Source organism: Loxodonta africana, chromosome 18, assembly GCF_030014295.1.
Source record: "Loxodonta africana isolate mLoxAfr1 chromosome 18, mLoxAfr1.hap2, whole genome shotgun sequence".
Lineage (NCBI taxonomy): Eukaryota > Metazoa > Chordata > Mammalia > Proboscidea > Elephantidae > Loxodonta > Loxodonta africana.
In genome coordinates, this window is record NC_087359.1 from 63,787,773 (window position 1) to 63,815,264 (window position 27,492).

The 27,492-nt window shown below is 57.5% G+C and overlaps 2 protein-coding genes across 8 annotated transcripts in view; one reads left to right on the forward strand and one right to left on the reverse strand.

Annotated features, from left to right (window-relative positions):
- Nucleotides 1–8,162, forward strand: part of SGSM2 (small G protein signaling modulator 2) — a 35,400-nt gene extending 27,238 nt beyond the window's left edge. For 6 of the 7 annotated variants that reach the window (XM_064271552.1, XM_023556280.2, XM_023556278.2 and 3 more), the window contains 7 exons: nt 462–851; nt 1,128–1,252; nt 1,794–1,876; nt 2,088–2,197; nt 2,627–2,723; nt 3,254–3,421; nt 3,624–8,162. In XM_064271552.1, the coding sequence (XP_064127622.1) occupies nt 462–851; nt 1,128–1,252; nt 1,794–1,876; nt 2,088–2,197; nt 2,627–2,723; nt 3,254–3,421; nt 3,624–3,712 (1,062 nt within the window). In that variant the 3' untranslated portion in view covers nt 3,713–8,162. Of the gene's footprint in view, nt 1–461; nt 1,253–1,793; nt 1,877–2,087; nt 2,198–2,626; nt 2,724–3,253; nt 3,422–3,623 lie in introns of those variants that run through there. The other variant, XM_023556281.2, reaches the window with a different exon arrangement.
- A 150-nt stretch (nt 8,163–8,312) lies between these two features.
- On the reverse strand, nt 8,313–26,550 carry MNT (MAX network transcriptional repressor). Its single transcript, XM_064271553.1, has 6 exons — nt 25,082–26,550; nt 19,256–19,829; nt 18,709–18,750; nt 18,417–18,528; nt 11,884–12,076; nt 8,313–11,654 (listed from the first exon to the last, which is right to left on the reverse strand). Exons 1-6 carry the CDS (start codon nt 25,152–25,154, stop codon nt 10,885–10,887), a joined length of 1,764 nt encoding a protein of 587 aa, XP_064127623.1. The 5' UTR covers nt 25,155–26,550; the 3' UTR covers nt 8,313–10,884.
- Between the last annotated feature and the right edge of the window lie 942 nt (nt 26,551–27,492).

Below are 27,492 nucleotides of genomic sequence, written 5' to 3' on the forward strand. Positions count from 1 at the left end.
ATAAGCAAAAAACTTGTTTCTTCTAAAACCTCCCGCTGGCCCTCACCCCAGGTACCCCCAACAGCCACATCAAGACACCAATAATGAAGTTTCCTCAGGCTGATGCATTCATGTGACTTGAGGAGAGCCTTGTGGAAGGAGACTTAGCTCGAATGGGCCACAAAGTATCCAGGCCTCCAGTTCCCCTTCTGCCGACACCAGTCCCAGGAAACCCTAAAGCCCCTCATAGTTGTCCTCATACTCCCGAAAGAGGCCTTAGGAGGGGACCCTGGGTAGGGCCAAAAATGGTATCTTCATGATTGTCCAGAGCCTGAGTTCCCTCAGAGGGGAGACCCAGAGCCTAGGAGTCTATGGGGTATGGAGAGAATAGTGGCTCAGTGCTGACCCAGGAAGGAGGCAGGGAGCTGGGGAAGGTGCCGAAGTACAGGTGTGAGCCCCACCATCTGTGTCACCCCAACCAGGTGTTTATCTCTGTGGATGACGTGGAGCCCCTGGGGCCCCAGGGCACTGAAGATCCTGGGCCCAAGCCTGAGCAGGAGCAGGAAGCGGGAACCCCAGGCACTGCCGTGGTGGAGCAGCAGTCGGTGGAGTTCGACTCCCCGGACTCAGGGCTGCCGTCCTCTCGCAACTACTCCGTGGCCTCAGGCATCCAGTCCAGCATTGATGAGGGGCAGAGTGTGGGCTTCGAGGAGGAGGACGGCGGTGGAGGGGAAGAAGGCTCCGACGGGCCAGAACCTGTGGCCCATGCTTTCTCTGAGCCCCAGGATCCCAGCCAGGAGAAGGCCTCACAGGCCAGGGAGCTGGTGGAGGCAGGGGAGGAACTTGCGGCCATGTGTGCTGCTGCCTACACTGTACGTGGGCGTTTCCAGGCGCTGCCCTCAGCTGGCTCCGAGGCCTCCCTGGCATCCCAAGGCTTGGGGACAAGGGCTGCGGGGTGGAGGTAGGGATGTGCTGACAGTGCTAGAGGTGGACACTGAGCCCCTTTTTCGGCATCGCCGGGGCACTCTGCTCTCCCAGCCCCCTCGGTTCCCTGCCCTTGTTGCATTTCTTCATTTGGGCATCAGCCACTGCCCCCAACCTTGGAGAGGCTGGCCAGCCCCACCTCTGAGGGTCTTCTACTCTTCCAGATAGAATTACTGGACACCGTCGCCTTAAACCTGCACCGCATAGACAAGGATGTGCAGAGATGTGACCGCAACTACTGGTACTTCACGCCCCCCAACCTGGAGCGGCTCCGGGACGTCATGTGCAGGTGCTGCTGTGGGGCCGGGCTGGGGTGAGGTGGGGGTGGGAGGCAGGGCCCACCCCACGGCCGGCTGCTGCCAGTTGCTCTATGAACCTGTGTCAGGTTCCCAGAGGTGCCCAGCTTCTCTCCATGCCTGTATTGGACTTGGCTCCCTCTGTCTGGACCACTTTGTCCTGCATGTTACCCCCACACCCACCCCTCTTCATTTTCTGCAACAACCTCCACTTTGGCTACCCTTCTTCAGGAAGTCCTACCTGATATCGCTCACTCCAGGGCTGCCCCTGCCCCAGCAAACCAAGTTGGGTGGCCTCCTGATTGTCTGTCTTCCCCGAGTGCCTGAGTGTCTTGAGGTCAGGAGCAATGGGCTGTTTACCATTGTCCTCCCCCTGTGGGGCCCAGAAGAAGTACATCAGGGCTGTGGAAAGGCTGGTTTCTGGGGAGCAGGATGCTTCAGGGACCCTTCCTAGACTGCCCTTCAGCCTATCCTAGGAGTCCCAGAGGGGAGAGGAGACTGGGGCTGCCCCTGTGACTCTGCCTGGCATTTCAGCTACGTGTGGGAGCACCTGGACGTGGGCTACGTGCAGGGCATGTGTGACCTGCTGGCACCTCTCCTGGTCATCCTCGACAATGGTGAGGGACGGAGACCCCACGTCCAAAGCAGGGTGCCCCAAATGGGGTTGGGCTGACACAAGCTGGAGAAGGGAAAGGAAGACCACTGGGTCAGGACAGTGGGAGCATAAACCAGCCCTGTCCTCTGGGCATGGGACCCTTTGTGTAGTGAGGAGTCTGTCTCCAGAGGCCGGGGGCACCCCCTGCCGACCTTACTCCTGTCTCCCCTCAGATCAGCTGGCCTACAGCTGTTTCAGCCACCTCATGAAGAGGATGAGCCAGAACTTTCCCAATGGGGGCGCCATGGACACCCACTTTGCCAACATGCGCTCCCTCATCCAGGTGAGGTCTGCAGCCCCCGTGGACACATAAGCTGACACCACTGGGCTTGTCCTTCTTCCACAAAAATGTTCTTTCCGTATATGCTTAATTTTGCTCATTAAACAAAAAAAGACACTTTTTTTCAGTGTTACAAAGTGAGGAGGAATATGAGTGTGTGAATGCTTGTGCCTGTGAAAGTTCTGGTGAACGTTGGGGGTGATGATGAAATCAAACACCCAGAAAATGGCATAACACCGTAAAGAGTCCAGCCCAGAGAGATGTACAGGGCAGCAGAGTGTGATCCCATCTGAAGACACCGGAGGGGAGACTGTCAGGCCAAGGACAGCAGAGAGGCTGCCAGCCAGGCCTCCCCGGGCGTGGAGGTGAGGGGCTCTGGGGAAAGGCAGCATCCAGTCAGTCCCTATCCTTTTTCTTCATCCTCAACACCAGATCCTGGACTCAGAGCTGTTTGAACTGATGCATCAGAATGGAGACTATACCCATTTCTACTTCTGTTACCGCTGGTTCCTGCTAGACTTTAAAAGAGGTAGGAGGTGGGTTGGATCGAGGGGGTTAGCGGCAGCAGGACATCCTTCTTCCCCAAAGTCAGTGTCTCTCAACCATAACTACACTTTGGAATCATCTGGAGAACTTCTAGAAAATACCAGTGCCCTGGGCCCCATCCCTGGACTTACTAACCTGGACAGGTGTTTTTAAAAGCCCTCCCCCAGGTGATTCCACAGTGCAGTCAGGCTAGAAAAATACTACCTTAAGGCAATGGTTCTCAGAACTTTTTTCAAACAAAACCTCACCAGGGCACCAAGGTGTAAAGCCTAGTAAGTAAAGCTGTTCTGGCTGATGTGAAGTGCAGTCTGGGGTCTGCAGAAATTACCAGGAGATGGGCAGAGTCTTGGACCAGGGTAGGGAAACCCTGCTGTTAGACCAGGCTGTGTGTGACCGGGAGAATCCAGGACTTGGGCCCCGGGAGCTCCGACTCCCACGTGGCTCTGTGCAGAGGACAATGGTCAGCCAGGCCAGCCAGACTCAGCCTTAGCCCTAGCCCCTTACTGTCTCCAGAGCTGCTATACGAGGATGTGTTTGCCGTGTGGGAGGTGATATGGGCTGCCCGACACATTTCCTCGGAGCACTTTGTCCTGTTCATCGCCCTGGCCCTGGTGGAGGCCTACCGTGAGATTATCCGTGACAACAACATGGACTTCACTGACATCATCAAGTTCTTCAATGGTATGGGCTGGTTCCCGCTAGATTTTAGCAGGGAATGGGGCGTCTGCTCCTAGCCTGGGCAGGGTTGGAGGGCTTTTCAAGGAACATTGGGGTCCCTTCCCTGGAAGCAGGATGTCAGAAGTCCAGTAGTGGGGACGGGGCAGGGTGGTCAGCCTGCTGTCCTCCCTCCAGGCCTCTCCACAGTTATCTGTGTTTCCCCCAGAACGGGCTGAGCGGCACGATGCCCAGGAGATCCTGCGGATTGCCCGGGACCTCGTCCACAAGGTGCAGATGCTCATAGAGAACAAGTGAGGGCTGAGGCTGGGAGGCGGCAGCCGCGCAGAACCGGGGCTCTGGGCCCCTGGGCCGCAGCAAGGCGACCGGAAGGGGCGTTGCAGCTGAGACTGCCCAACCCCCCACTGACCCTGCCTGCTTGACTGTGTTACTAACAAAGTGATTGTGAGCTTGGGATCCGACTGTGGGCAGTGCTGGCCCCACAGGGCAAGTCGTGGGCCAGGATGCCTGTAGACCAGGGCTGGGATGGGAGAGCTCGGCCTCAGGAAGCTGCTGCCTGGGGGGATACCTGTGCACTCCCCACTCAAACAGCTGGGATTAGTCACACTGCCCCTGCAGCCACAGCCTGGACTGTCCCCACTGCCTCTCTTGAGTCATCTGGGCCCTACAGAGTTAGCAGGGGCTGCAGTTGCCCAGGCCCTGCCTAGCGAGGTTGTTGGGACCAGGGAGCTCTGTACTGTATCTCCCAAGAGGCCCTGTGCAGGCCCAGCATGGTGCAAACCAGCCCCAGCTGGGCAGCAGGAATGACTGCGAGTTCATTCACTGGACACAGGTCCTGGGTGGGAGCAGCCCACTTCAGCAGCACTGCCACTGCCTTTGGCCACCCGAGGTGACCCCCCATCTACCGCGCCACCTTTACGGTGCACCCACGTGTGTCTGTACCGTCTCTCTCCACCTGCCTGTGCTTCACGCAGCAGATGCATCCCTGGAAACTGTGTAAATGATGCTTTTGCCACCGGGATGATCTGGAAGGCAGTGGGGGCGCTTGCTCTCTAGAGGAGAGCAGAGTGGTTCTTTAGGGAGGTGAGTCAGGCAGCCTCCTCTCAGGGACAGGCCCCAGAGCTCCTGGGAAGCCCATCGGCCCTCCCAGGCATTTGCTGAGTCCCTGGGGCTGAGGGAGGCAGGAGTGCCTGGGTCTTCCCTGCTTGTCCCTTGTGGGAAACAGGGCTGGCTCTGCCATCTGCTCACTTCTCAGGCTTCTGTGAGGCCTGCGGACCCTCTCCCTCACAACGCCCCTTAGAGAAGCCTTACTTGCTGGGGTGCTGGGAAGGGCCTAGCCCCTGACCCCAGGCCTAGGCATGCTGCTTGCTCTGTTACCCCGACGTACCCCCCCCCACTACAACATGTGCAGGGTAGGCCTTGCTCTGGAGCCAGGAGGCCGCATCTGCCAGGGGTTGGGGCCTGCCCAGCAGTCACTAAGGCCTGGTAGACGTCCTGCATCTGAAACATAGGAAAGGGCCCAGCAGCCCTTTTGCATCCAGCACAGCCTTCCCAGCCACTGCCCCTCCCTGGGCTGTGCACAGCCTGTTTGGGGGCCAGCCCACCCCATTGCCCGTCCCTGTCATCCATGAGTCCTTGGCTGCCATCAAGCACGGGTGGCCGTTGTGTGCCTGCCTTAGTGACTCAGTGGTTTTGTGAGGAGCAGAGTGTGTATGTTTTTTTGGCTCAGAAATTATACTCTTCAGTGTAATAGACCAATAAACACAGCATTTGGCAACGTGGGAGACTCGGGGGGCTGCTGGTGGGCTACACTGGACAGTGACTTTGTGTGCTGGGGAGTCCTATAAGCTCCACGGTTGAGCGGTGAGAGGGCCAGTCCCAAAAGGCAAGGATGGGGGAAAGAGAACCAGAGTTTCCAGGAGAGGTACCTCAGACTGGAGGCTGTGGGCTGGTGTGGAGGGTGATAGCCCCTTGAGGAACTTCACCCCCAAGTCGTGGTTCTTCCTCAGACTGACCAACGGCATCGCCAGCCTCTGATGAACTGGAGTATACACCTCTGTGCGCTTCTTCCCCAGCCTACCTGCCCATCCTGACTGGGCTCTAGCAGTGAGGTTGGGCCTTGACTGGGAATCTACGGACTCCAGCCAGTGATGAAGAGCCCTCCCGCCCCTCTGGCCTCTTGACCCACAGCCCTCTCAACTCTATCTTAGGGATGTCTGCCTCGGGCTAGGGCGTGGGGAGAGGGGAAACTGGGGTTGGAAGGGATCAGGCCCTGCTGAGTCCAGAGGGAGGACTTAGGCCAAGGCTTGGAAAGGGTACAACTCAACAGAAGACCCTCATCCCTTATGCCCTTCCCCCATCCTAGTGCCTCTGGTCCAGTCCCACCCTGGATGCTTCTGCCTGAGGCTCCAGATAGAGGACTCCACTTACGCAACACGTTGCCTCTGGTGCCAGAGGACACTGGCTTTCAGGACATTAGGGCCTGTTGTCAACTCACTCTCAGAGCTGAAAATCCCAGGACACAGCTCTGCCTTACCCATCTGGGGTCCTGGCAGGCTGTTCCCTGCTGTTAGGGACTAGTGGCCCACAGCTGCCCAGACAAACCAGTTGACAGGGAGCTCTGGAGCCAGGGAGTAAGTCAACATCATAGACCTCTCATGTTAACTCATCCCTCACCAGCAGACTCTGTGGCCTGGAGCTATCAATTCCCCGTGGTTTCCTCCCCTTGAAAGAAATTCTCCAAAGGGCCTGGATAAACTAGCCTGCAGGCGGCCCAGTTTGTTCACACGCTCCCACCCTCTCCCTATTCCACCTGGAAGTGCTGCCCTTCCAGGACCTCCAGTACCAAAGGCCATCCCCACAGCCAAAATGGTGGGTCTGCTGGGGGTAAGGGCAATCCGGGTGTGGGCAGGAAGCACAAGAAGCACAGGAGAGGTGCCATAAAACACCAGCCCAGGTAACTCTCTCAACCTTAGAAAGTAAGCCTTCTTCTTTCACAGAGCCGGGACTTGTTGCCATGCAGGTGTTATGGAGTAGAACTGCTCCGTAGGGTTTTCTTGATTGTAACCTTTTTGGAAGCAGATTGACAGGACTTTCTTTGTGGCACTGCTAGGTGGACTCGAACCACCAACCTTTAGGTTAGTAGAGCAAACCATTTGTGCTACTCAGGGACATTTTCATAAGGCAGGCGCTGGTAAATGGAAGAAGCTGGGTTCGTATTTGGGCTTTGTTGTGGTTACCTGACCACAGACTCCTCTCACAGGTTCCAGCTGAGCTGGGGGAACTGTCCTTTGATGGGAGCTCATGCCTGTCCTTAAATTGTGACAGATGACACTGGGTCATCACTCGTAGGGGCAGGGTCTTCGTCTGTGTCCGCAGTGCTGGGCATAGTGCCTGGTGATGAGTAGGAGCTCAGGAAGTGTTAGCCCTTCCCTAAATAGGGACTGAAGGAGCCCTGGTGGTACACTGGTTAAGCACTCAACTGCTAACCAAAAGGTTGGCGTTTCCAATCCACTCAGCAGCTCCGTGGCAAAAAGACCTGGCCATCTGCTTCCATAAAGATTACAGCCAAGAAAATGCAATGGGGCAGGTCTAAACTGTCACATAGGATTGCTATGAGTCTTAACAACAAAAACAAAGTGGGCCAGTGGAAGTGATCCATCGCTTAGGAAGCTACCAGCAGAGGGAGCCAGCATCTCACAAGTGAAAGCTGCAGAGGTTGTGGGACAATAGCAAAGGGGTCTGACCATTCCTGAGGCTGGTCCTTCTCCCTTAAGGGACCAGACCCCGAGACATTCCTGACCACTACTCCCTTCCCCGTGGGTAAAACCTTCCCCTAGACCCGACCCAGGAAGAGAAGCTGTGTCAGATCCCCCATCTGGGGCTGTCAGGCAGGTGCCATCAGTGAGTTAAAAAGGTGTGACTAGGCAGCCTTGGCCAACCTGACCTACAGCTGGGCCAGGTATTTGCTCCCTGACCTCATTTCCCTCAGCACTCCTGAGACAGCCTGCCAAGCTTCCAGGTTCCCTGGACTGTGGGGAGAGATGTGTCGGTGGGGACAAGGGTCTTCCAGGCCCAGCTGAGAACATGACCCTGACCCTAGTCTCCAAGCTTTCCCCTTTTCTTGTTCCCTCCCCTGAAAGGACAGCTTTATGGACTCTCCTGTTGACTTGTCATAAGAGTGCATCCCGGCTCAGGGAGCCCCTCACCCTCTGTGCCCAGACCCAGAGGCAATTCCTACTTCCCCACTGGAACTTTCTGGAGTTCAGGAGTTCCCGATCTACAATAAGCCCCTGGATAGAGTTGGCAAGTGTTCCAGGAAGAACTCTACTGAATTGAGAGCTGGCGGTAGCTCCAACAAGTCCCAGGCTAGCCGTGCAACCTTAAGGAGTCTCTCAGTCACCTTGAACCTGTTCCCTTATCTGGCCAAACGGGGCTAGTTCTTGGCATATTCACTGTGCTGTTGAGATGAAAGATAATGTTCATAAAAATGGTTTGAGGAAGTATAAAGTGTTGCAAAAGTATAAGGAAAACAAGTACAGTGTTCGAGCATTGTTGGGATCACAACTGGAAGGTCCAAAAGCTTTTTCTAAAATTGACCAGGATGGAGGTTACTGGATGGCCAGGCCCCAAACATCTGGGTAAGGAGGGGGACCCCCTGCTGGATCTCTTTCCCTAAAGGCCTCATCTGCCTCCCTTTGTAATAACATGACCGCAATGCTGCAGGCTGGCAGCTCATCTCAGGTTTCAGTGCAGGTTTATTTCAGTTTTATATTTTATTCCAGGCAAGTGCTTATTACATGGATAGTATTCATGTCTCAATACCTAAAGTCTTGGAGCATGAACAGCCACTAGGATACAGTTCAATAGTAAAAATACAATATGTACAAAATTAGGGTTTTTGTATTTTTTTTTTTTTTCCCACACAGCAGATGTATCCAAACACATAAAAATTTCTACAGTCTGGGGTCGCTACAGTTTATGTTTCAGGAAACGGAGACACAGTGACCGAGTCCTCACTGTAAACAAGCGCCACCTCTTTGAGGGGTGGAGGGTGGGACCCTGGGATGGGGAAAGAAGAAGCTGCTCCTGGAGAGCAGGAGTATGGTGACCCCCTAGCTACCCTCCAGGCACTCCCTGCCCTTCTTTGGCACCCCCCAAGGAACCAGCCTCCCCATCTCCCCGAGGTAAAGACTCCCAGCCAGTGAGCCACTCTGAACATCAAAAAGTAAAACACGCATGAGAGGTAAGATGTGTCTGTGTGTCCCCCAGGCTGGAAGGGTGAAGGAGGGAAGGGGCAGGTGTTCCCACAGGGGGAGGACATATGTGGTCCCAACAGCTCACGGAGGGGAGATGCCCAAGGAAGGGCTGGGTGGCAGCTGCCTGCTCGGGCACACGGCGTCACAGCGTTCACACACAACAAAAACAACAGCAACAACACCCATCTTCACCAATCTGGACATGAGTCATTCGGCACTAGATTCGGAGGCCCCAAAGCTGGCGGGCCAGGGAGGGGTGCGGCAGGGCAGGGGCAATGAGGTATCTGTGCAGGCCCAACGGGCTGGCACAACAGTTCTGCTCTGGAGCCGGCCTCAGGGTGCAGGGCGCAGTGAAAGGGGCGGTGGGGAAGGGCAAGTTCGCCAATGCTTCTGTCCCCTGGGGTGGCAGTCCTGCCTCTCTCTGCTCTTTTGTCACTAATCTGGAATCATGGAACCTGACTCGCCCAAGAATCAAGAGTTCCAGGTGGGGGTGGTGGCTACAACCGCAGGGAGACATCAGGCAGGTGAGGTGGGACTGCTGCACTGGTCTGGGCATGCACCTCAGACCTCCTTTCTCCTAGAGGCCTTGATAGTGGTGACCTGATAGGCCACCCCTTCCCCAGCCCATGGAGACACATGAGAACTAAGCAACAGTCCCCTGGGAGGTCTCCCAGACCAGGAAGGAACTTAAAGGGAGTACTTACATGTCTATGGAGTCTTTATCTCAAGGGACAATCTATCCCAACTTCTGCTGGCCACCTCAGTGCCCTGTGGGAACCTCCAGAGGATTCAGGACCCCTGAACTCACCTGTCCTGCCCCCCAGCCTGCCAATGCAAACTTCCTGCCTAGGGACACTAGCTTCCTCCTCACACTGAAAGGCCATCAGTGAGTGTATCTGTGGGGAGCTGAGTGTGCACGTGTGTAACTGAGTGTCTGACACAAGGCCACTTGTAATAAATACCCACATTAAAAAAACTGAAGCAGGCGCCAAGGCAGAGGCGGGAAGCAGCGTTCCCTACACACAGGCCCTCCTCTCCACAGAACTCAACCCAACCAAGGACTTTCCTCAGAGGAAAGTGGGGGCATGCAGCAGCCCCCACCAGGGGGAGTACACTCCAAACAGCCCACCAGAGAGAAAAGGAGGGGGTGAAGACAGGCTGGGAAATTGGAGCTGAAGCAGCAGTTAATGTCCCAGCTTGCCTGCTCCCTTCATCCAGTCCCATGTAGGATGGGGTTTGGGGCTCTGGCCAAGCCTCTGTACTTGAACTGCCTGACACCTCAACAGCAAGGCTGCAAGGCTCCTGGACTGAGAACGGATGCTGGCTCAGGTCTTCCCGGCAGCCCAGGCCCACCCCTCCTCTGGGGGGGATGTGCAACGTTAAGCAGAGACCAGGGAAGCAGGCTGGGGGGCAGGGTGGGCAGCAGGCAGCCAAGCCCCATTTTTACCCACCCCCAGTGGCAGGGGTTGGGGAGGCTTGTCCAATGCCCCCCTTCAGGAGGCTTGGCAACAGCTTGGGCTAGGCTTATTGGTATAAAAAAATTGCCTTACTTTCTGCTGTAAGGGATTAGTGACTGCACTGGGTCAGAAAGCCCCAGGCTGGGCGGGGGACCCACCAGTATGGATGGGACAACAGACCAGCCACTTCCTAGGATCTGTCACCTGTGCTCAGAGCAGGGCCTCTCATACCCCAACTCCCAGGCTTCTGGGCCACATTCTGCTCTCCCCCTCCCCCTCAAAGGCCTGGGAGGAGAACACTGAGTCTCGGGACAGGGGCCAGAGCACTTGGCCACCTCACCAGACAGAGCAATAGCAGCAGCAGCAGCAGCACAGGAAGGCAGGGAGGGCAGGGGAGAAGTCAGAGAAGGTGATGTCCACATCGCACTGATTTCAGGGGACAGGATGGGGAGGCAGGAACGGAATTGGAGCTGGCACCAGGCTGGACAGATGGCACGCTCACCAGCGTCTCTCTCATCAGTCATTTTCTCAAGTCCTAGTGCAGCGGGGACCCCCGCACCCTGTGCCCAGCTCCCTGGAGCGGCCCCTCTCCCCTGGCTCAGAGTCTTTGCACCCCCTTCCCCTAGGAGGCCTGGGGGTGGGTGTGGGTGGGGCGGGCCTGGGCAAGGCTGGAATGTGTGGAGCTGGTGGGTGAGAGAGTGGGGGACCGGACCCCCTCCCTGCCCCCACTGGGGGCCTCTGAGTGGCTTCATCCTCAGGCCAGCTTCAGTGTGCTGACTGGGAAGGGGGGCACGGTGACCATGGTCACAGGGTTGAGCACTGTTTGGCCCACCAGCTGGGGGTGATGCACCACCTGAGCCCCTACAGCCGGCTTGGCCATGACAGTGGCTGGGGGCCCCAGCCCAGCGGTGCCGTTCACTTGCTGGTGCGAAAGGGTGTGGGCAATGTGGCTGACCGCTACAGGCTGGCTCACCGCCACAGGCTGTGGATACAGGGGCAGCTGGGAGCCAAGGTGGGCCACATGGTTGAGGGTGGCAGGGTGCACTGTGATGTGGCCAATGGGGGGTGTGGCAGGGGCCAGCTGTACAGCAGGACTGGGGGCTGAGGGGGCGATGTGGGCAATGTGCTTGCCGCCCGGCCCCTGTAGAACGTGGTTCACAGTCTGGATGACTGAAGCATGGGTGGTGGCCGTGTGGGCGATGACTGTGGAGCCTCCCCCAGCTGTGGCCACCAGGTGGGCTGGAGCTGGCACCAGCGTCTGGGTAGGGGCAGCCGGTGGGGGTGGAGGGGCTGGCAAAGACGTCTTCTGCTGTGGCTGTTGCTGCACAGAGAGGTGGGCAGGAGACAGGGCCACGGGGTGGGGGTGCGGGTGGGGGTGGGGGTGGGAAGGCGGGGGTCCAGGGGCAGTGCTGGGGGGTGGCAGGGCAGACTTCAGCAGCTCTGGTTGAGGCCGATGGCTCAGCTTAGGTGGGCCCAGACCTGCCCGGTCCTCCTCCATATCCTCGTCTATGTTGTCCTCACCCTCTGTGCGGGGGAAGACACAGGGAATAGGTCAAAAGGGCCCGGGAAACAAGGGACTGGAGAAATAGATGCCCCTGGGGGTCTCAGGGTATTATGGGGTAGAGGGGAGAGGTGGCATATTTTCCAGTAGGCAAAGGCTTGGCCAGGGAGGCTGGGCTATGGGGTATAGGGCGCAACATCTGAGAGGGAGCGGGGTGAGGCACCCTGTGGGCAGGGCAGGGGCTAGGCTCACCTGATGCGGTGGAGGTGGAGGCCTGGTCGTCCTCGGGCTGACCTGTCTGCCGGAGCACTCGGTCAATCTCCAGCATGTCCATCCACTGGCTCAGCTCGTGCTTGAGTTCTGCCAGCCGCTGCTGTGTGGCGATCTTCTCCCGTGCCAGCCGCTCCATCTCATGCTCGTATTCCTTCTCCTTTCTCTTCAGGGACTGGGCAACAGGGCAAGGGACAGTAAGGACACCTTGAGCAGCAGCTGCAGGACCCATGGTATCTCAGACACCTCCCCAGTCACCACCTCCTATAGATCACCCAACTCACGGGGACAAATCTGCAGTGACCATGAGGCCAGGTTGAGGGGGCCTATTGGAGACCACACCTGCCTACTGGGCACGGCCCCACCCAGTGTGGACCAGCACCCCAGGGCCTCGGGACTCCTGGACTGCGCCACTAAAGAAAGCAGAGATCCAGGTCACCCAGACCCACACATGGGAGCCATTCCTGTCCCCCATATCTGACTGAGGGACTTCGCCACCTCTTGTCCCATCCACCCTCCTTGAACCTCTGCCCTCATTCTGCAGAGGACAAAAGGGTAACAGACGCATCCACCACGACTCACAGCATTCTGCTTAGCCACCTATACCATAACCTACCCTTCATAGAACCCATTCCTTAAGGAACCCCAGATGATGCTGCCCTTCTCTCTACCTCATCACTCATTATCTCCTTGGTAACTTCAGTGCCCTTGGAGATGACCCCCTAGACTCTATGACACCCCCATTTTACCTCATGACCTGCTGTCCACCCCACCCCCCCAGCAGCTGCTGGACTCTGCACCTCCTCTTGACCTCCTCGCTACTCCCCTCAGGGCTCACCTCTGCCTCCTCTCAACAATGTTTGCACACTGCCCGCTCCCCTCTCCTCCCAGCACCCTGCCTGCAGCTCCCCACATGCCCCAAGCCCTGGAATGCACCCCACTTTTCTTAATGTGTACCTGAGTTGTCACACTGATGAAGGAGCAACGGCTCTTGGATTGCTTGACTGCACTCGTTGACTTTGGCTTCTATCCCTCCTGTTCGAGGTCACCCCCTACATGACACTGATAGCACCCACTTCCCTAAGAACCTCAGGAAGGCTCCCTCAACCACAAGGCCATCTTCCCTCAGCTCCTCCAGGCCCTCAGACAACCTCACACTTCTTGAGTTGACCCCTCTTGGAGGTCGGGGGAAGGTGGGGGCACCACATCTTCCAAACTCCAGCACTGCTGCATCGTAAGGGCCCCTGCTTTCCCTTCACATAAGACATGTTGTTGTTGTTGGGTGCCATCGAGTCAGTTTTCAACTCAAAGACCCCATGTGACAGAATACAGTTGCCCCATAGGGTTTTCCAGGCTATAATCTTTACAGGCAGCCCTGGTGGCACAGTGGTTAAAGAGATCGGCTAATAACCAAAAGGCTGGCAGTTTGAATCCACCAGCCACTCCTTGGCAACGCTATGGGGCAGTTTTACTCTGTCCTGTAGGGTCGCTATGAGTCAGAATCTACTCAACGGCAATGGGTTTAATCTTTACAGAAGCAGATAACCAGGTCTTTCTCCTGTGGAGCCAGAGCCACTGGGTGGGTTTGAACCACCAAGTTTTCAGTTAGCAGCCGAGCACTTAACCGATGTGCCACCAGGGTTCCACAAGACACATACCAAAACCCAAACCAAACCCACGGCCTTTGAGATGATTTCAACTCACAGGGACCCTAAGGCTAGCTCTCATCCTATCTCAGCTCCCTTCCACACCAAACATCTTCCCCGTGCCTCCAAAACCTCCTGACTCTGGCACTTTATTAAACCAAACCCTTTGAAGTCCTATGGACCTTCTGTTGTCAGCTTCTCCTTGGCCCAGGCACGTCACAATGGCTGTGTCCTCCAGACAATGAAGACGGTCCTGTCCTTACTGTCTGTTGTCTGCTCCCAAGTCCCTTTCCCACCTGCTCCTTAGCATCTCACTTCCAGGGCTTGCACAGAGCCCGCTGGCTTGTCACACACCAAACTCACCAGCCTGTCTTCATTTCTGCATCCTTACCCCAACTGCCATAATGCTTCAATGCAGACCCTCCCTCCTCACTCTGCCAGGTTTCATCTGCTCACCCTGTAAGACCACATCTCCTCTACAGACCTTCCCACCCATGCCCTCACTACCTTTGTCCTCCTGCCTTAGAGCCCTTGTGGGTACCCCAGCCACCCATTTGAGCATTTAACTGGAAACTATTAAATTCTTACAACCATTTAAATAACTCACGTGTATGTATTTCCCACCTTAGCACACACTGCCCCTGTCCAGCCCTGTATGTAAAGGCAAGAACTGTTTTAAAGTTACTTTCTATGCCCCAATCCTACCGGTGGCGAGGACAGAACTACGCACAATGTACATACTCAGCCCCAATGGAAGAAATTGATTCCAGGAGGACAGAAGCTGTTTCTTGTTAGTTCCCACCTCTGCCTGCCTCTGTCCTGTGTCTCTCCTTCACCCCAGAGAGGATCAAAGTAACCTGTTATACTTGGGTTTCTCCTGATTCCATTCCCTAGGGGCAATTTTGCAGCAGCCTTTCATGACTATTGGCCTATTGCTCTGGACCATGGCAATGTCTTTGGCCACCTGCCAACTAGGCCCAACTTCCCCATGCCCCCCTCCTGCAGCCCCAAACCCCCTACATTTCTCACCTCACTAGTGAGAGAGGCTTCAAGCCATCCGTGCCTGTGACACACACCCAGACACACCCGCGCTCTGTACTTGCTGAGACCTGATAGCATTAAACTTCTGTCACCTGCCACAGGCCACACACAGCCCCCTCTATTGTCTTGGCTTCAAGTTTAAACTGCTTCTCCCCATATCTCTGCCAGGAAGATGGAGTAAAAAAGACCCTCCCCCAACATATGTGCACACACACACCTGCTGGACTTTTCACCCGGCTCTGCCCCTGAAAGACTAGGGCTGGATATGACATCCAGGTAGAGTCCCATCAACAGGAAGGCCTGTGACAAGTCAGCCCTAGCTCAAACCTGGCTGCAGGGGGCTGGAAGCAGCTGCCCTGAACTCCACCTGCTTGCAGAAAGGCTAGACTTCTGGGTCAGGGAGAAAGTGCATCAGGCGCCAAAACCTCCTTTTCTCACCTAGCCCAGTTCTCCACAGGCCTACAGGGCCCTGGAAAGTTGCGCCACAGTCCAACTTTAGTCCACATTGCCTCATCTCATATCTGTTTCCCTGGTGGCGTAGTGGTTTAAGAGCTACGGCTGCTAACTAAAAGGTCAGCAGTTTGAATCCACCAGGCGCTCCTTGGAAACTCTATGGACAGTTCTACTCTGTCCTACAGGGTCACTGAGTCGGATTCTACTCGACGGCAACAGAATATATCTGTTTCCTTTCTAAGCCTGTGTAGGTACATAGTGGGGGACCTGCCTACTCCTCCTTCCCTGTCTCTGTCCACTTCACTGGGACTTTTTGCAAATCCTCTACCGCCTCAAGCCACTCTGGAGTCTGGCTGGAGGCTACAGTGCCTCCACAGCTCCTGCTCTCAGCCATAGCCAGAGCCTTGAGTCCACACAGCCCTGTGCTGGCTCGCTAGCATCACCTTTCCACTGCCATCTAGTGCCTTGATGCCCCCATCTCTGCTGGCAGCCCTCCTGACTGTCTTTTACTTCGACAAGTTCATCCTGCTGGAGAAACACTGGCTTGTGTTGAGTTCTCTGCCTTCCACTTGGCCTAGTTCACCCCAATTCATCCTTCAGGTCTCAGCTCAAATGTCCTTCCCTCAGCAAAGACTTCTCTAACTCCCCAGGACAGATCCTGCCTTCCCCACTCTGCTCCAATGGCACAGTCCTCTGTATGTTTACATGCTGGTAATCTGCCACAAGGCCATAACTATGAACCTGTGAGGCCAGACACCCACACTTTTGTTTTTGTTTTTCAGCTCACCAGTGTATCCTCGGGGGTCAGGCATAGGGCCTGACTAAAGGCACCCGAATGAATAAATAAATTGATAAGGTTAAGGATTTAGAAAAAACCTTGTGAATCTTTCTTCTGTTTCTATTTCCACTCCCAAGGGCCCTGGGTGGCACAAAAAGTTTGTGTTTGTCTACTAAACCTTGAGGTTGGTGGTTTGAACCCACCCAGTGGCGCTGCAGGAGGCAGGCCTGGAGATCTGCTTCTGTAAAGAGTACAATCAAGAAAACCCTATGGAGCAGTCCTACCCTTAACACATGGAGTTGCAGGGGTCGACAATGGGTTTTTTAAATTTTTACTTCCACTACCAGTCCCAGGACAAGTATCTCTTATGGAAAGCCTGGGGTCTTCTCTGCTTCCTACCCATTCCAGTTCAAACCATGGATTTCACTGAGTCTACTTCTGATTTATTTTCAAATCCACCCTTTACACTGGGTTCCCCTCCCAAAGTATGTGCCTATAAAGAGGAACTTGCCATTCCATCACTCCTTCCCCAGAATAATAACTATTAGGTTAATGTTTACAGAGTATCAGGTACTGTTTACTTGAACAATCTAATCTAAACCTAACATCCCTATAACCTAAATACTAGTATTTTACCCTTATAACCTAAATACTAGTATTTTACGCTTATTTATCCTCATTGCACAAAGAAGGCAACGGATATTCAGAGATGTCATATTATGTCCGCAGTGATCTGGTCTCAGGCAGTATGCAAGGACCAGCAAACTATCCAAGCCCAAGCTCTGCAAATACATCTCCCAAGTAAGCCTCTCTGGCCTTTCTCAGCCTCCCCAGGTCTCTTCAAAACCCACGGCCCCCCCCTCCCGGCGCCAGGGCCCCTTCAGCCGCAAGCCAGGCCCCGCCCCTCCGGAGCACGCGCGCACCCACGCGGACCCGGGTTTGCTGCGTCACTCCCCGGCCGCACCCTCCTTCCGCATGCCCAGAAGCCCCGCCCCTTCTGGACTAGCCAATCCGCTGGGCAGCCCCGCCCTTTCCAGGTGCCGGGAAGGGGCCTGGAGGCGCGCCAGTCCCTCCCCCTCGCTCAGGAGGGAGGGCGGAAGGGCGTGCGGTCGAGGGAGAAGGGGTGGGACCCGCCGGCTGGGAACTGTCGCAAAGCAGCGCCTCCGCCCCTCAGCAAGTCAGGCTCCGGTTACCTCAGGGCTATGACCCCCGTAGCCGAGGCTGGGCGGAGGGATGGAGCCCTGTCGGTGGCTCCCAGCCCCGCCGGACCCTCCCTTGCCACCCCTCCCACAGAGGGGACCGTGATGCTGCCCAGCCGTCCAAAGTTTCCCAAGTGGGGCGACAGGGAGACCAGGACACTCACCCCCCCCCAGGGACGGATTACCCAGTGAGGAAGATACGCACAGGTTTAACTGTATTTACTAATCTGTAGGGCGCAATTTCACCTGTTTCTGTTACGAAAAACAGGTGTAACTGTGCACTGCAGATTAGTAAATAAGCACAATTAAACCCCTGCTTACCGGTTCATCTGCCCCTAGCCCCGCCCCAAGCGGGTCAGAAGAGGGAGACCAGAGTCCCTCCCATTCCCCAACTACTCCCCGCTTCCCGTCTCCTCGGCTGAGCGTGCCGCCCGCCCCATCCCCCACAGCCTCCCCGGCACGCGGAACCCTCAACCGGTTTCCAGGGAAACCGAAACTCAGGGCCGTCATGGCAACTGTCTCATCTGGCAGGCGCCCCCCAATACTGCGGAGGGGAACCAATGCCCAAGGGGAGGGGACACAGCCCGGAGGGCCTCTAAAAAAAGGCCACTGGAAGGGCTTTTTTTAACCCAGGCGGAAAGAAAATAATTTTTTAAGGTTCCCCGACCCCGAGGCTGTCGCCCAGCAGGACCGCCACAGCCCGCCAACCAACCCTCCGGTTTAAACCTTCCGCCAATCTCTGTTGGGCACCTCAACGTGCTCACAGAATCTTAATCCGCCTGGGGTGAAAGTGGGGGGCTTCACTCGTGTGGCGTAGTGTGGCGCGCGACCACGCCGAAGGGTCCCCCACCGGGCTCCATACCCACCCCCATGTAGCGCCAACAGCTTAACGAGCGGCAGGCAGGCAGAAGCGGGTTCCCGCCTGGGCACTGCGGCCTGCGCGGAGGCGCTGGGGCCGCTCCACGCACTTTTCACCCGGCGGGTGCTTTAACACGGGTAAAGCGGGGGTCCGGACACCGGGTTTTACACTGAGCCGGGCTGCAGCGCGCACCTTCCTCGGAGGCCGAGTCTGCACGGAACGCGCAGACGGCAGGGGCTCGGGGGAGCGGCCAGGAGACTGGGGTGGAAAGGAGGCCACCGCCACCGCCTTCCCCCTCGCGCACGCGCGCGCGCCCTACCGCCCGCCTCCTCCCGGGCCGGGAGCCCCGCTGACGTCAGCCGGGCCATGTGCTCAGCGCCCGCGTGGAGGCGGGCGGGGTGGGCTGCCAAGGAGCGGGAGGGCGGGACGGGGACGCCGAGAGGCAAGGAGGGCGGGCGGAGGTGGGGAGGAAGCTGGCGCCGCGGCTGCCGCCGCCACGACCCGTCCTCGTCCCGGCCCTGCTTCCCTTCGCCGCATACCTGGATGTACCGCAGCGCCGTCCGCAGCACGCTCAGATTCGACGTCTTCTTGTCGTCCACGTTGGGGATGTTGCGCTTCAGGGTTTCAAAGCATTCCTTCAGATGGGCCCTCCTGGGATGAGGGAGCGAGGTCGGGTTAGCCAGCGCCCTGAGGGGGCGAGGCCTGGGGGTGGGGAAAGGAAGGCCCAAAGCGAGATGTTGGGGGACCAAGGGCGGAGCAAGTTCCAGGATCTAGCGGGCGGACCCAGAGGCACACTAGCGCGCGCGCGCGCGCGTACACACACACACACACCTGTTCTTCTCCAATTTGTTGTGGACTTCTCTGGTGCCGATCCTGAAACCCAGACAGACAAAACGCTCAGGGAGGAGGGCCCGATTAGGTGGCCTTCCTAACCCCCGCCCCCACCCCCCAAATGCCACAGGCTGTTGATCCCAAAATTCTCTATAAAATAGGAGATATCCGCCTTGTGCCACGTACACGCCTTGGGGGGCGCATCTGTGGCCATACTCCACAACCCAATGCCACCCATCCACCTGTGAGACAGGAGCGCTCAGGAGAAGCAGCCCGTTGACCCAGCCCTCGCCCAAGGCTCTGCCAAAGGCTTGGAACTATCGTAAGCCCCAGCCTTGCCTTGGGGAATCAGAGAACACAGAAGCCTGAGAATGACAGAGGGCAATACCAATCCCGGGTGGGGATGGGCACACTGAGAACGTGTTGGAATAGAAAAGGGCCCTCTAGGTTGGGGAGGTAGGGCAGGCTTGTGAAGGGCTAGCTGGGAGGTACGGTGCGGACGCTTCTCTCCATCCCACCAGCCCCCACTCTGCCCCACCTCACTCACCCCCCTGGCCTCTTCTTCTGTTCGTTGGATTTGACTTCTTCAGCAGGTGCCAACTTCAAGGTCCCAAGTGTGGGCGGGGGCGGCTGCTGGGGGGCCAGCTGGGGCTGGACACCAGGGTGTGGTGCTATGGTCAGGATAGGTGTGGGGAGGGGCTGCAAGGGTTTGGGGCTACCAGTGGGTGGAACGGTGGTCTTCGAGTCTGGCAGTAGGGGGGCAGGGGTGGGCACCTGTGGCCTGGTGGGCAGGGGGGCAGGCTCCTTAATGCTGAGTCCAGGGCTGCTGACCAGGGCTGTCTGACGAGGCGCCAGGGGCAGAGGCTGAGCTGTGGGGGGCAGTGGTGGGGGAGGAGGCAGCGGCTGCGGGGAGTTGGTCACTACAGGAATGGGGATGACAGTTAATGGGGTGGGGGTGGCAAGTGGTGGCGGAGGTGCCGGCGGGGGTGCTGGGGGGGATAGAGGCAGGGGTGGAGCCTCAATGCGGGGCTCCTCCACTGGTAGGGCATGGGCTAGCCTGGCCAGGCTACTGGCCTTCTTCTGCTCCTGCTCCTGCTCCAAGCGAAGCCGCTCCTGCTCCTCTATGCAGAGAGAACACAAGGAGGATCTAAGCAGGCCAAGAGTCCAGGGTTACCACTTCTCGTGTCCTCTGGCCCTGTCTAGTCAGTGCTCAGTGACATGCCAGCCTGGGACTCCACAAATACCCACCCACATCCACTGGGCCAAGCCAAGCACTGGGACACAGCAGTGAAGGAATAAAACAGAGCTTTGGAGATTTTTTTTTTTTTTTTTTGGAGAGTTTACAGCTGGGGGGGGGGGGGAAGTAACAGGTGATAACAATCTAGGCTGTTGTAGGGGCAGGAACAATAGGGCTGTGAGGGAACTGGGGTGAGAGATGAGGCTGGAGAGGTGGGCAGTGGCCTTTGGGCAGAGAGTGAGACAGATCATAGTGTCTGGCTGCTGAGTCTGGACATGTGGCCTGGGGAAAGGCCTTCAACATTACTCCCCAAGCACCTTCTGGAGGACAAGCAGTACCTTTATTTCACAGGTGAGATAAATGAAGCTCAGAGAGGCAAAGGGATTTGTTGAGGTCACACAGCAACTCACAAATAAAACTGGAGCTAGACACAACCATGTCTCCTGACACCTGGTTCCACGCCTGGTTACTTGCTATGCCAACATATGCTAACTAGGTCTCTCACACACATCCACGTTGGAATTCACATGGGAATCTCCCAAGAACCCCATGCAACAGGAAGAGAGGAACATCACCTTCAGGTCCCAATGCTTCTGGTTTCCTCAGGGACAAAAGACACACTTAGCCCTTCTCCTACCTTGCCAGTGCTAGAACACACTTTTTCCAAATCCCCCCTGCCCCGTCCCCTCTCCCCACCAAAACTAGAAAGATCGTAGGCAGGCAGAAAGGAAAGCTGGGCTCTTCATAGAGGTTGAGTAGGGCAATGCGCTCAGGCAACCCTGCACCCCATCCCTTCAGCATCTCTGTGGCAAGCCCAGCGAGGAAAGTGAAGCCTGCCCCAGAGTAGGCTGAGAAGAGGGAAAGGGGAGAGTGCCCCTACTGATCCAGAGGCCTCTGTCCATCTCCGGGAAGGCTCTACCCACCCTGTCCTCTCAGGCCCACTCATCTAGTTCCCTAGGCTGGGCTGGGGAGTGGATGTGCCCTCCCACCCCCATGGATCCGGCTCGGCTTGACAAGCAGGCCTCCCTTCCTGCCCAGGATGCATCACACCGCTAACAGAGCTGATAGCGCTGGCCAGGGGACACACCCCAAACACGCCACCCCACTTGGGGCGGAGCTGAGTCTGCCCGAGGGAGGAGACCATCAACCCCTGACATTTCTTTCTGGCTCTGGGGCCCCAGAAAACCTGCAGCCGCAGGGCCCTGTGGCCAATCAACAACTTCACTGAGAGCCAGGCAAGCTCCAGGCCCCTCCCTTCTCAGCAGAGGCGAGGAGGCAAAGGAGGAAGTAAAGGGGGAAGTGTGAGAGGGGAAGCACTCAGTGGTTTCCCAGCAGCCAAAGTTCATGGGCTGGACCCAGGCCTCTTCTGCCAGTCCGCTGCCCTTAAGGAAGGGGACATGCCAGGCCTGCTCCAACAAGGACGCCTTGCTCTCCCAGCTTCTCCGCACCAGCACTGGCTTATATTACAGCCCCAGAGAAAACTAGCTCTCTGCGCTCCAGCTTCCCACAAACTACGCTGGGGGAAGAAGCCTGCAGAGTTCCAGCCATGGGCTCTTCTCAGGCCCAGCCTGCTACATCCCCATCTGCTCTCCCTCCCCCACCCCTAGTTTAGGGCCAACATAGCCCCCACCTCCTGTCCTTAGATCTTTCAGGACCTGGACACTCAACTGGCTCTGAGGCAAGTGTTTAGTCTCCACAGGCAGGACTAACAGGACCCCAAGGGCTGGCATCTGGGGGACCCAGATGGGAGACAAACCCCATGTTCCCCATATTTTAAAGCAACTCCAAAGCTCACCAGGCAGATGGCAACCTCCTTCTCACCTACCAACTGTCTTCCAGACCAGGTGTCAGGAAGGACCCAGGTGGATGACAAAATTCTATCACACCTGAACCAGTATGGAAAAGCTTTAATGGTGGTAAAGAAGAACCGGTGTCCCAAGCCAGATTCATCCACCAAAGCTTCCTAAGCCACCACCCCCCAGCTCTGACTCATCCCCTCCTCTCCCAGCAGTGGAGAGGGGGGAAGCAAAGTGGGGGAAGAAAACGGAGGGGTGGGGCTCCCCCAGGAGTAACCTGTGTTTAGGCTCTTCAAAACAATGCTCTGCTGCACCCACGGGTGCACCCCCCTCTCTCTCACATACTTGCGCACACATACTCTGGCACCTTCCCTGGGCCCTGCCCAGAGGTTGTCCCCAGAGAATTTGGCAGGGGCAAGGTTCCAGCCATGGAGAACAGGAGCACTGTTTTCTCCTCAGCCTTCCCAAACCACTGTGGCCCAGTGCCCAGAGCAAGCACAGGGCTGGAGCTGAGGAGTTCACACCAAGTGGTCCCAAAGGTGTGTGGGGATCTTGGAGTGTGGTGCGTAAGGCAGGGCGAAGGAGGGAGTTAGTCAGGAGCCTCTGGTCACTCCAGCCAGCTCCATCCATTCACGCCACCTCCAAGAATGCTGGGAATGGCCAGGCCTGGCCCTCCTGCTGACCACCAGGATGGACTGGCCCTGTCCTCTTCCGCTTGCACACAAACACGCACGTGCACACACGTCCTCAGGCTCATCACGTGAGTAAACTGGCTGGACGAGGTCAGGAAACTGACCACTGACCGACAGAGGTTGGAAGAAGGATGACATAAGAATTCCTGTTCAGAGCTGGTCATCTGGTAAGTACTCTAGGGAAGCAGTTCTGAGCAGCATGTTTACTTGCCACCTCCTTCTCTCCCATCCTTCCCACTCCATCGGGGAAGAGAATCTCAAGGACAGGGAAGAAAATGAATTTTGGAGATTAAACTGCACTGCTGAGGCCAGGTCTGGTCATCTGTAACACAAATTTCTGGAGTAGATTTGGCTTTCCTGAACCAACTCACCCCCTAAACCTTCCTGCCCCACCACCAAGAAGCTGAAACTGGGCCACTGAACTTGGTCCACATCCTGGGGGTGGTGGTACTGCTTAGAAGAGAACCTTTTCCAGTTTCCTTCACCGTGTGGCACAGATCATCCCTCTCCTGTCTACTGGTCAGCTCTGGACTTACTTATTTGGGAAAGGATGAGAGGGATGACCGGGATTCTTCCAGCTTCCCCCAGAATGGCCAACCATTGACTGTTCTCTCAGGGCAATAGCTAGGTCACTCCTGTTAACTCCTACCACGGTGCCTAGTACACAGCAGCAACGACAATAGGTACTCTTGAATTACATTGTGTTGACAGTGGCAGCAGGTGCTCCAGTCTCTCCAAATCGTGTGCAAAATCCTCCCCCCACCTCTGGGCCCGCGTATAGGGCATTCTCGATCCCCAGGAGCACTACCCACTTTGCCCTGGACCCCGAAAGGCAAGAGGGAGGGGTGTGGGCGGATGTCCCAGCCCAACAGTTCCGCAAACCCAAGCATCACGGTTTTCCGTATCTCAAGTGACTCTTGACCTTGAAAGGCAGGTCGGCTCGACTAGGCCCCGCGGACCCGCAGCTCCCCCGCCCCTTGCCGGTGCCGCCCCCCTCCCCCCCCCGCCCGTCGCCGCGGCGGCTGCACACGCTGCCTGCGCGCGCGCGCACACAACACACATACTACCTCCTGCATGACTCATCATTGAAGCAACAATAGGCAGAGAAAGGAAAGGAGGGCGAAGCACTCGCTCCACCACAGGCAACTCGGCCGAGGGGTTTCGGAGAGGTAGAAGAGGGAAGGGGGCCCCGGCTACTGCACACACACAGTTTCAAGGCACATGTCCTCACAGCAGCCTGTAAAACGAGATTTCCCCCAGCCCCCATTCCTGCAGCACCCTGAAGCTCTCGCCCACCAAGGGCGCAAGGGTATAGGAGGCTTTTGAAATCCTTTTCTTCCCCCTCGCGAGGGAACGCCAAATTTTGCCCCTTCTCTGCCTAACTCATCCCACAGTGTGGCCCGGGGGCTGCCAGGAGGCTCTGGTGAGAACGTTTTGGGGATCAGTGGGAAGATGTGAGCTCTAAATGTCTTCTTGCCCTGCGATTCTGAGGGTTTCCCGCATCCCAGGATCAAAAACAGGACATTCGAGGAGAGAGCCGACAGGTGAGTTCGGCTCCTCCTTCGCAGGGCAAAGGCTCTCTCACTAGGAGGTGCCCAGCGGCCAGGGCCCGGGCCCAACCCGGAGCAGGGCGCCAGGCCAGCCCCGCCCAGGCCCCGCCCCCGGCCGAGCGCGAGGCTGCTAGGAGGGGCCGGGCCGTGCCGTCCCCAGCCGGAGTGTCCCCCGTGCACGTGGTCGGGGGCGGGGCCCGTCCACGTCACCACCCGGTGTAACCAACAGGCTTGGAACGCAGGCACACGCAACATTCCAGCCCAGAGCGGGTTTGGAACGCGCAGACACGCCACATTCCACACCGGCTAAAGCGGGGCGCAGCGAGGGGGGCCGGGAGGCCGCCCCCAGCAACCCGCCGGCCGCTCGTAGACACCCAATCAGCCCGGCTCTCACCCGAACCCAGACGCACGACCCAGCCCAGCTCTGGGAGGCGGGGTCAGGCGGGGCTGGCCAGGATCATAAGACACGCGATGTCATTTCATTCTGCAAAGGCCGCCTCCGCCCCAAGCGGCGCGTAGATCTGCCGGGAGCGTCCCCCATACTATCCCCCCCGGGCCAGGGAAGTCGAGGAGCTGCTCCGCGTAGAGTAATTCCCACCCCCATTCCGTTACACACACGCCCACTCGTGTGCACTACATGCACGCCCGTGTATACGTCCGTTCATCTGCTTTCCTCTAGGTTCACATCACACTTCCCCCTGCACACAGGCACGCACACGCGGATCTGCCACCTCCCTCCCCCCCCCGCAACACCATTCCTCACCCCTCCCCCGGCTCACATATCCTCAGCGCCACCGAGGACACCGCTGGCCCATGCGAAAGGAGCCCTCCACAGAAGGTGAACAAGGGATGGATGGCAGGCAGCTGGGATGGCGCCCATAGGAGCTGGGCCCCTCGCTGCATGTTAATGAGTTCATTAATTAATTTTACTGCCCACATCACTCCTCCCCAGGCAGCGGCTCTTGCAGGGAGCCGTGCGCTGCCCGGCTTCGCAGGCCGCCGGGGTGGTATCCTGCCCGCGGTTTTGCGCGAGTTAGGGGGCCGGGGTCTCTGGCCTCCCCTTCCCTAGTGCCCCCGGGGCCCAGCCCGGCCGCTCACCACGTGCTCTCTGTTGTTGCTGCGCTTGCCATTCCAAGAAGCGGGCCGCCTCCAGTAGCGTCTCTATGCTCATCGCGCCGAGAGCTGCCGGGGGCACGCCGGGGCCGAGGCTGCGGCCCGTGAGCCGGGCACAGGTCAGGCTGGCGGGCAGGCAAGAGGGAGGGATCACCTCCGGGGGGCGACAGGGCTGGGCGGCGCAGCGCACTCCGCAGGGAGGAACGGGGGAGCACGGGGAGAAAAGTCAGTGTCTCCCAAAATATTTGCAAAATATAAATTTGCAAATTTTTTTAATATGATGCAAAAAAAAAAAAAAAGGCGGTACTGCCTCACTTCTTCCCCTCCCTCTCTTCCTCCCTTACGATGCCTCCCGCCCCGCGGCCCCCGGGAGTCCCGCCGACAAGAAAGGGCTGTGCAACAAGATGGCGAGGAGGCACCGACACACACAACAAGGGAAGGAGCCGCGCTGCCCCCGGCCGCCGCCCCCGCTACTACACCGGGGCCGCAGCCAAAGCCCGGACCGGAGCCCCCGCCCGCTGGGCCGCGGCGTCTCACGAAGGGAGGGGCGGGGTCTTGCGTGGGCAGGTCCCGCCCACTATAGACGGCGCGCGCACACGTGGCCTGGGTGGGGGCGAGAGAAGAGCGAGCCCGGTTCGCGCGCAGTATTTCCGTTTTCCCGCCTCGCCCCGCCCCGCCTGCAAGCCACAAGTTGAGCAAGGGCCGGGTGTTTGGGTCACCCGAAATCTGTCTTGCTGGATGGTGAAAAACTAAAGGTTTAAATTAGCTCAAATAAGGATATTCTAGGTCAGGGAAGCCTTAGGATGGTAAAGACTTGTATGACGCTCTGGGTCTCCGCTCTCTAATCACACGGGACCCAAATCCCGCAATCTCCAGGCTGTCGCAATTCCCCCGGGATCCGCCCCTGGGCGGAGCTGACGGCAGGAGGCTGCTGGGGAACGGGCGGAGAGAGCGGAGTGGCGATCCGGTTCCGAGTTTTGCCTCCGTTCCTCCCCCCGCAGTGCGTTCGCATCCTATTAGGCGACGTCACCGGGCTGCGGGCCAATGGGAGGGCAGGACAACACGGCATGGAGCAGCTCCACATGGACACCCCGCACCGCCAGCCTTATGTTTAAAGGGCCAGTATCTGCAGGGTCTCATTCGTGGGTGCGGATGGGGCCACTGAGTGAGCGGAAGGAGAGATGCTAGAAGGGAATCCCTCAATTGTGCCCTGGCCAACCCTTTACTCTTTACCACCCCCTCTTTAAAACCAAGTCTTTCTCTTTCCTTCCCCTAAACGCTTGTCTTTGTCCACGCGTGTCTGATATGGGTGGAGAATCCGACCGTGCCACCCTAGAGGCCGTCCTTCGCTCCGGGGCCGGGACAGGCTACGGCGAAGAAGCGTCTACAGCTCAGGCCAAGGGGGCGTGGCCCAAATCGGGAACAACAACGTGGAGGGCGGAAGCCCGGCCCTCTCAGCGGCTGAGCCACCGAGGCCGCGGGCGGGGCGCGGGGCGCGGGACGCGGGGCGCGGGGCGCGGGGCGGAGCCGCGCCGTCCGGTTTCACTCGCGCTTGCGGAGAGGGCGGGGATCCCCTCGTTGGCTCGCCCGCGCACCTCTTCCTGGCCCTTGGCATTTGGGGCCGACCGAGATACAATCAGAAACTTAAGACCTTTGAGGCCTGCATCTCAAATCCTCTCATTTTACACAAAAGGAAATTGACGCTCAGAGAAGGGACTTGTCAAAGGTCACTCAGTATTCCTGCCGTAGCTTAGGGCAGAGCCAGAGTGGACGGCATGGGCCAGGGTTGGGTCAGGCTCAGGTCTTGGGAAGGACTGAGAGCTGCTCCTTACCCGTAGGGAGGAATATTTTCCCTGACCCCATTGATGATTCTTCGGAGCCAGTTCCGGGGTGGGGCCCGAAATTAGGAAAAAAAACAGGGAGGAGTATAAAACTGCACGCATGGGAAAGGTTCTGACCATTTAACACATTGTGATTAGGGCAACTCCTTCACCTAAAGCCCATGCCTGCTGTGTCTGCGGTGGAGGCCACACAAACCCCACTGGTACAGTGGTAATGACAGGTACAGGTCAGCTGGAGACACATTCGGGAACGTGTCTGTTTCGTCTTCCTAATTGGAGGTCTAGGGCCCCTTGGTCCTGGCCCCAGACACTATGGAGATCAGCGTCCTTTCCTTGGCCAACAAGTTCATAGGAGTGGGGTAGTGCCAGTGGGTTCAGGATTCCACGGTCTGGGTTTCTTCATTACAGAAAGCCAGAAAGCAAAGCTTTATGAGGACATCTGAGTGGCAGGCCACCTGCCAATCCACTTCCACTGGGCGCTCACAGGGGTATGTTCCTATCTCAGAGGCTAGCTGAAAGAGAGCTAGATACATAGAAAGCTAATATGAATGTATG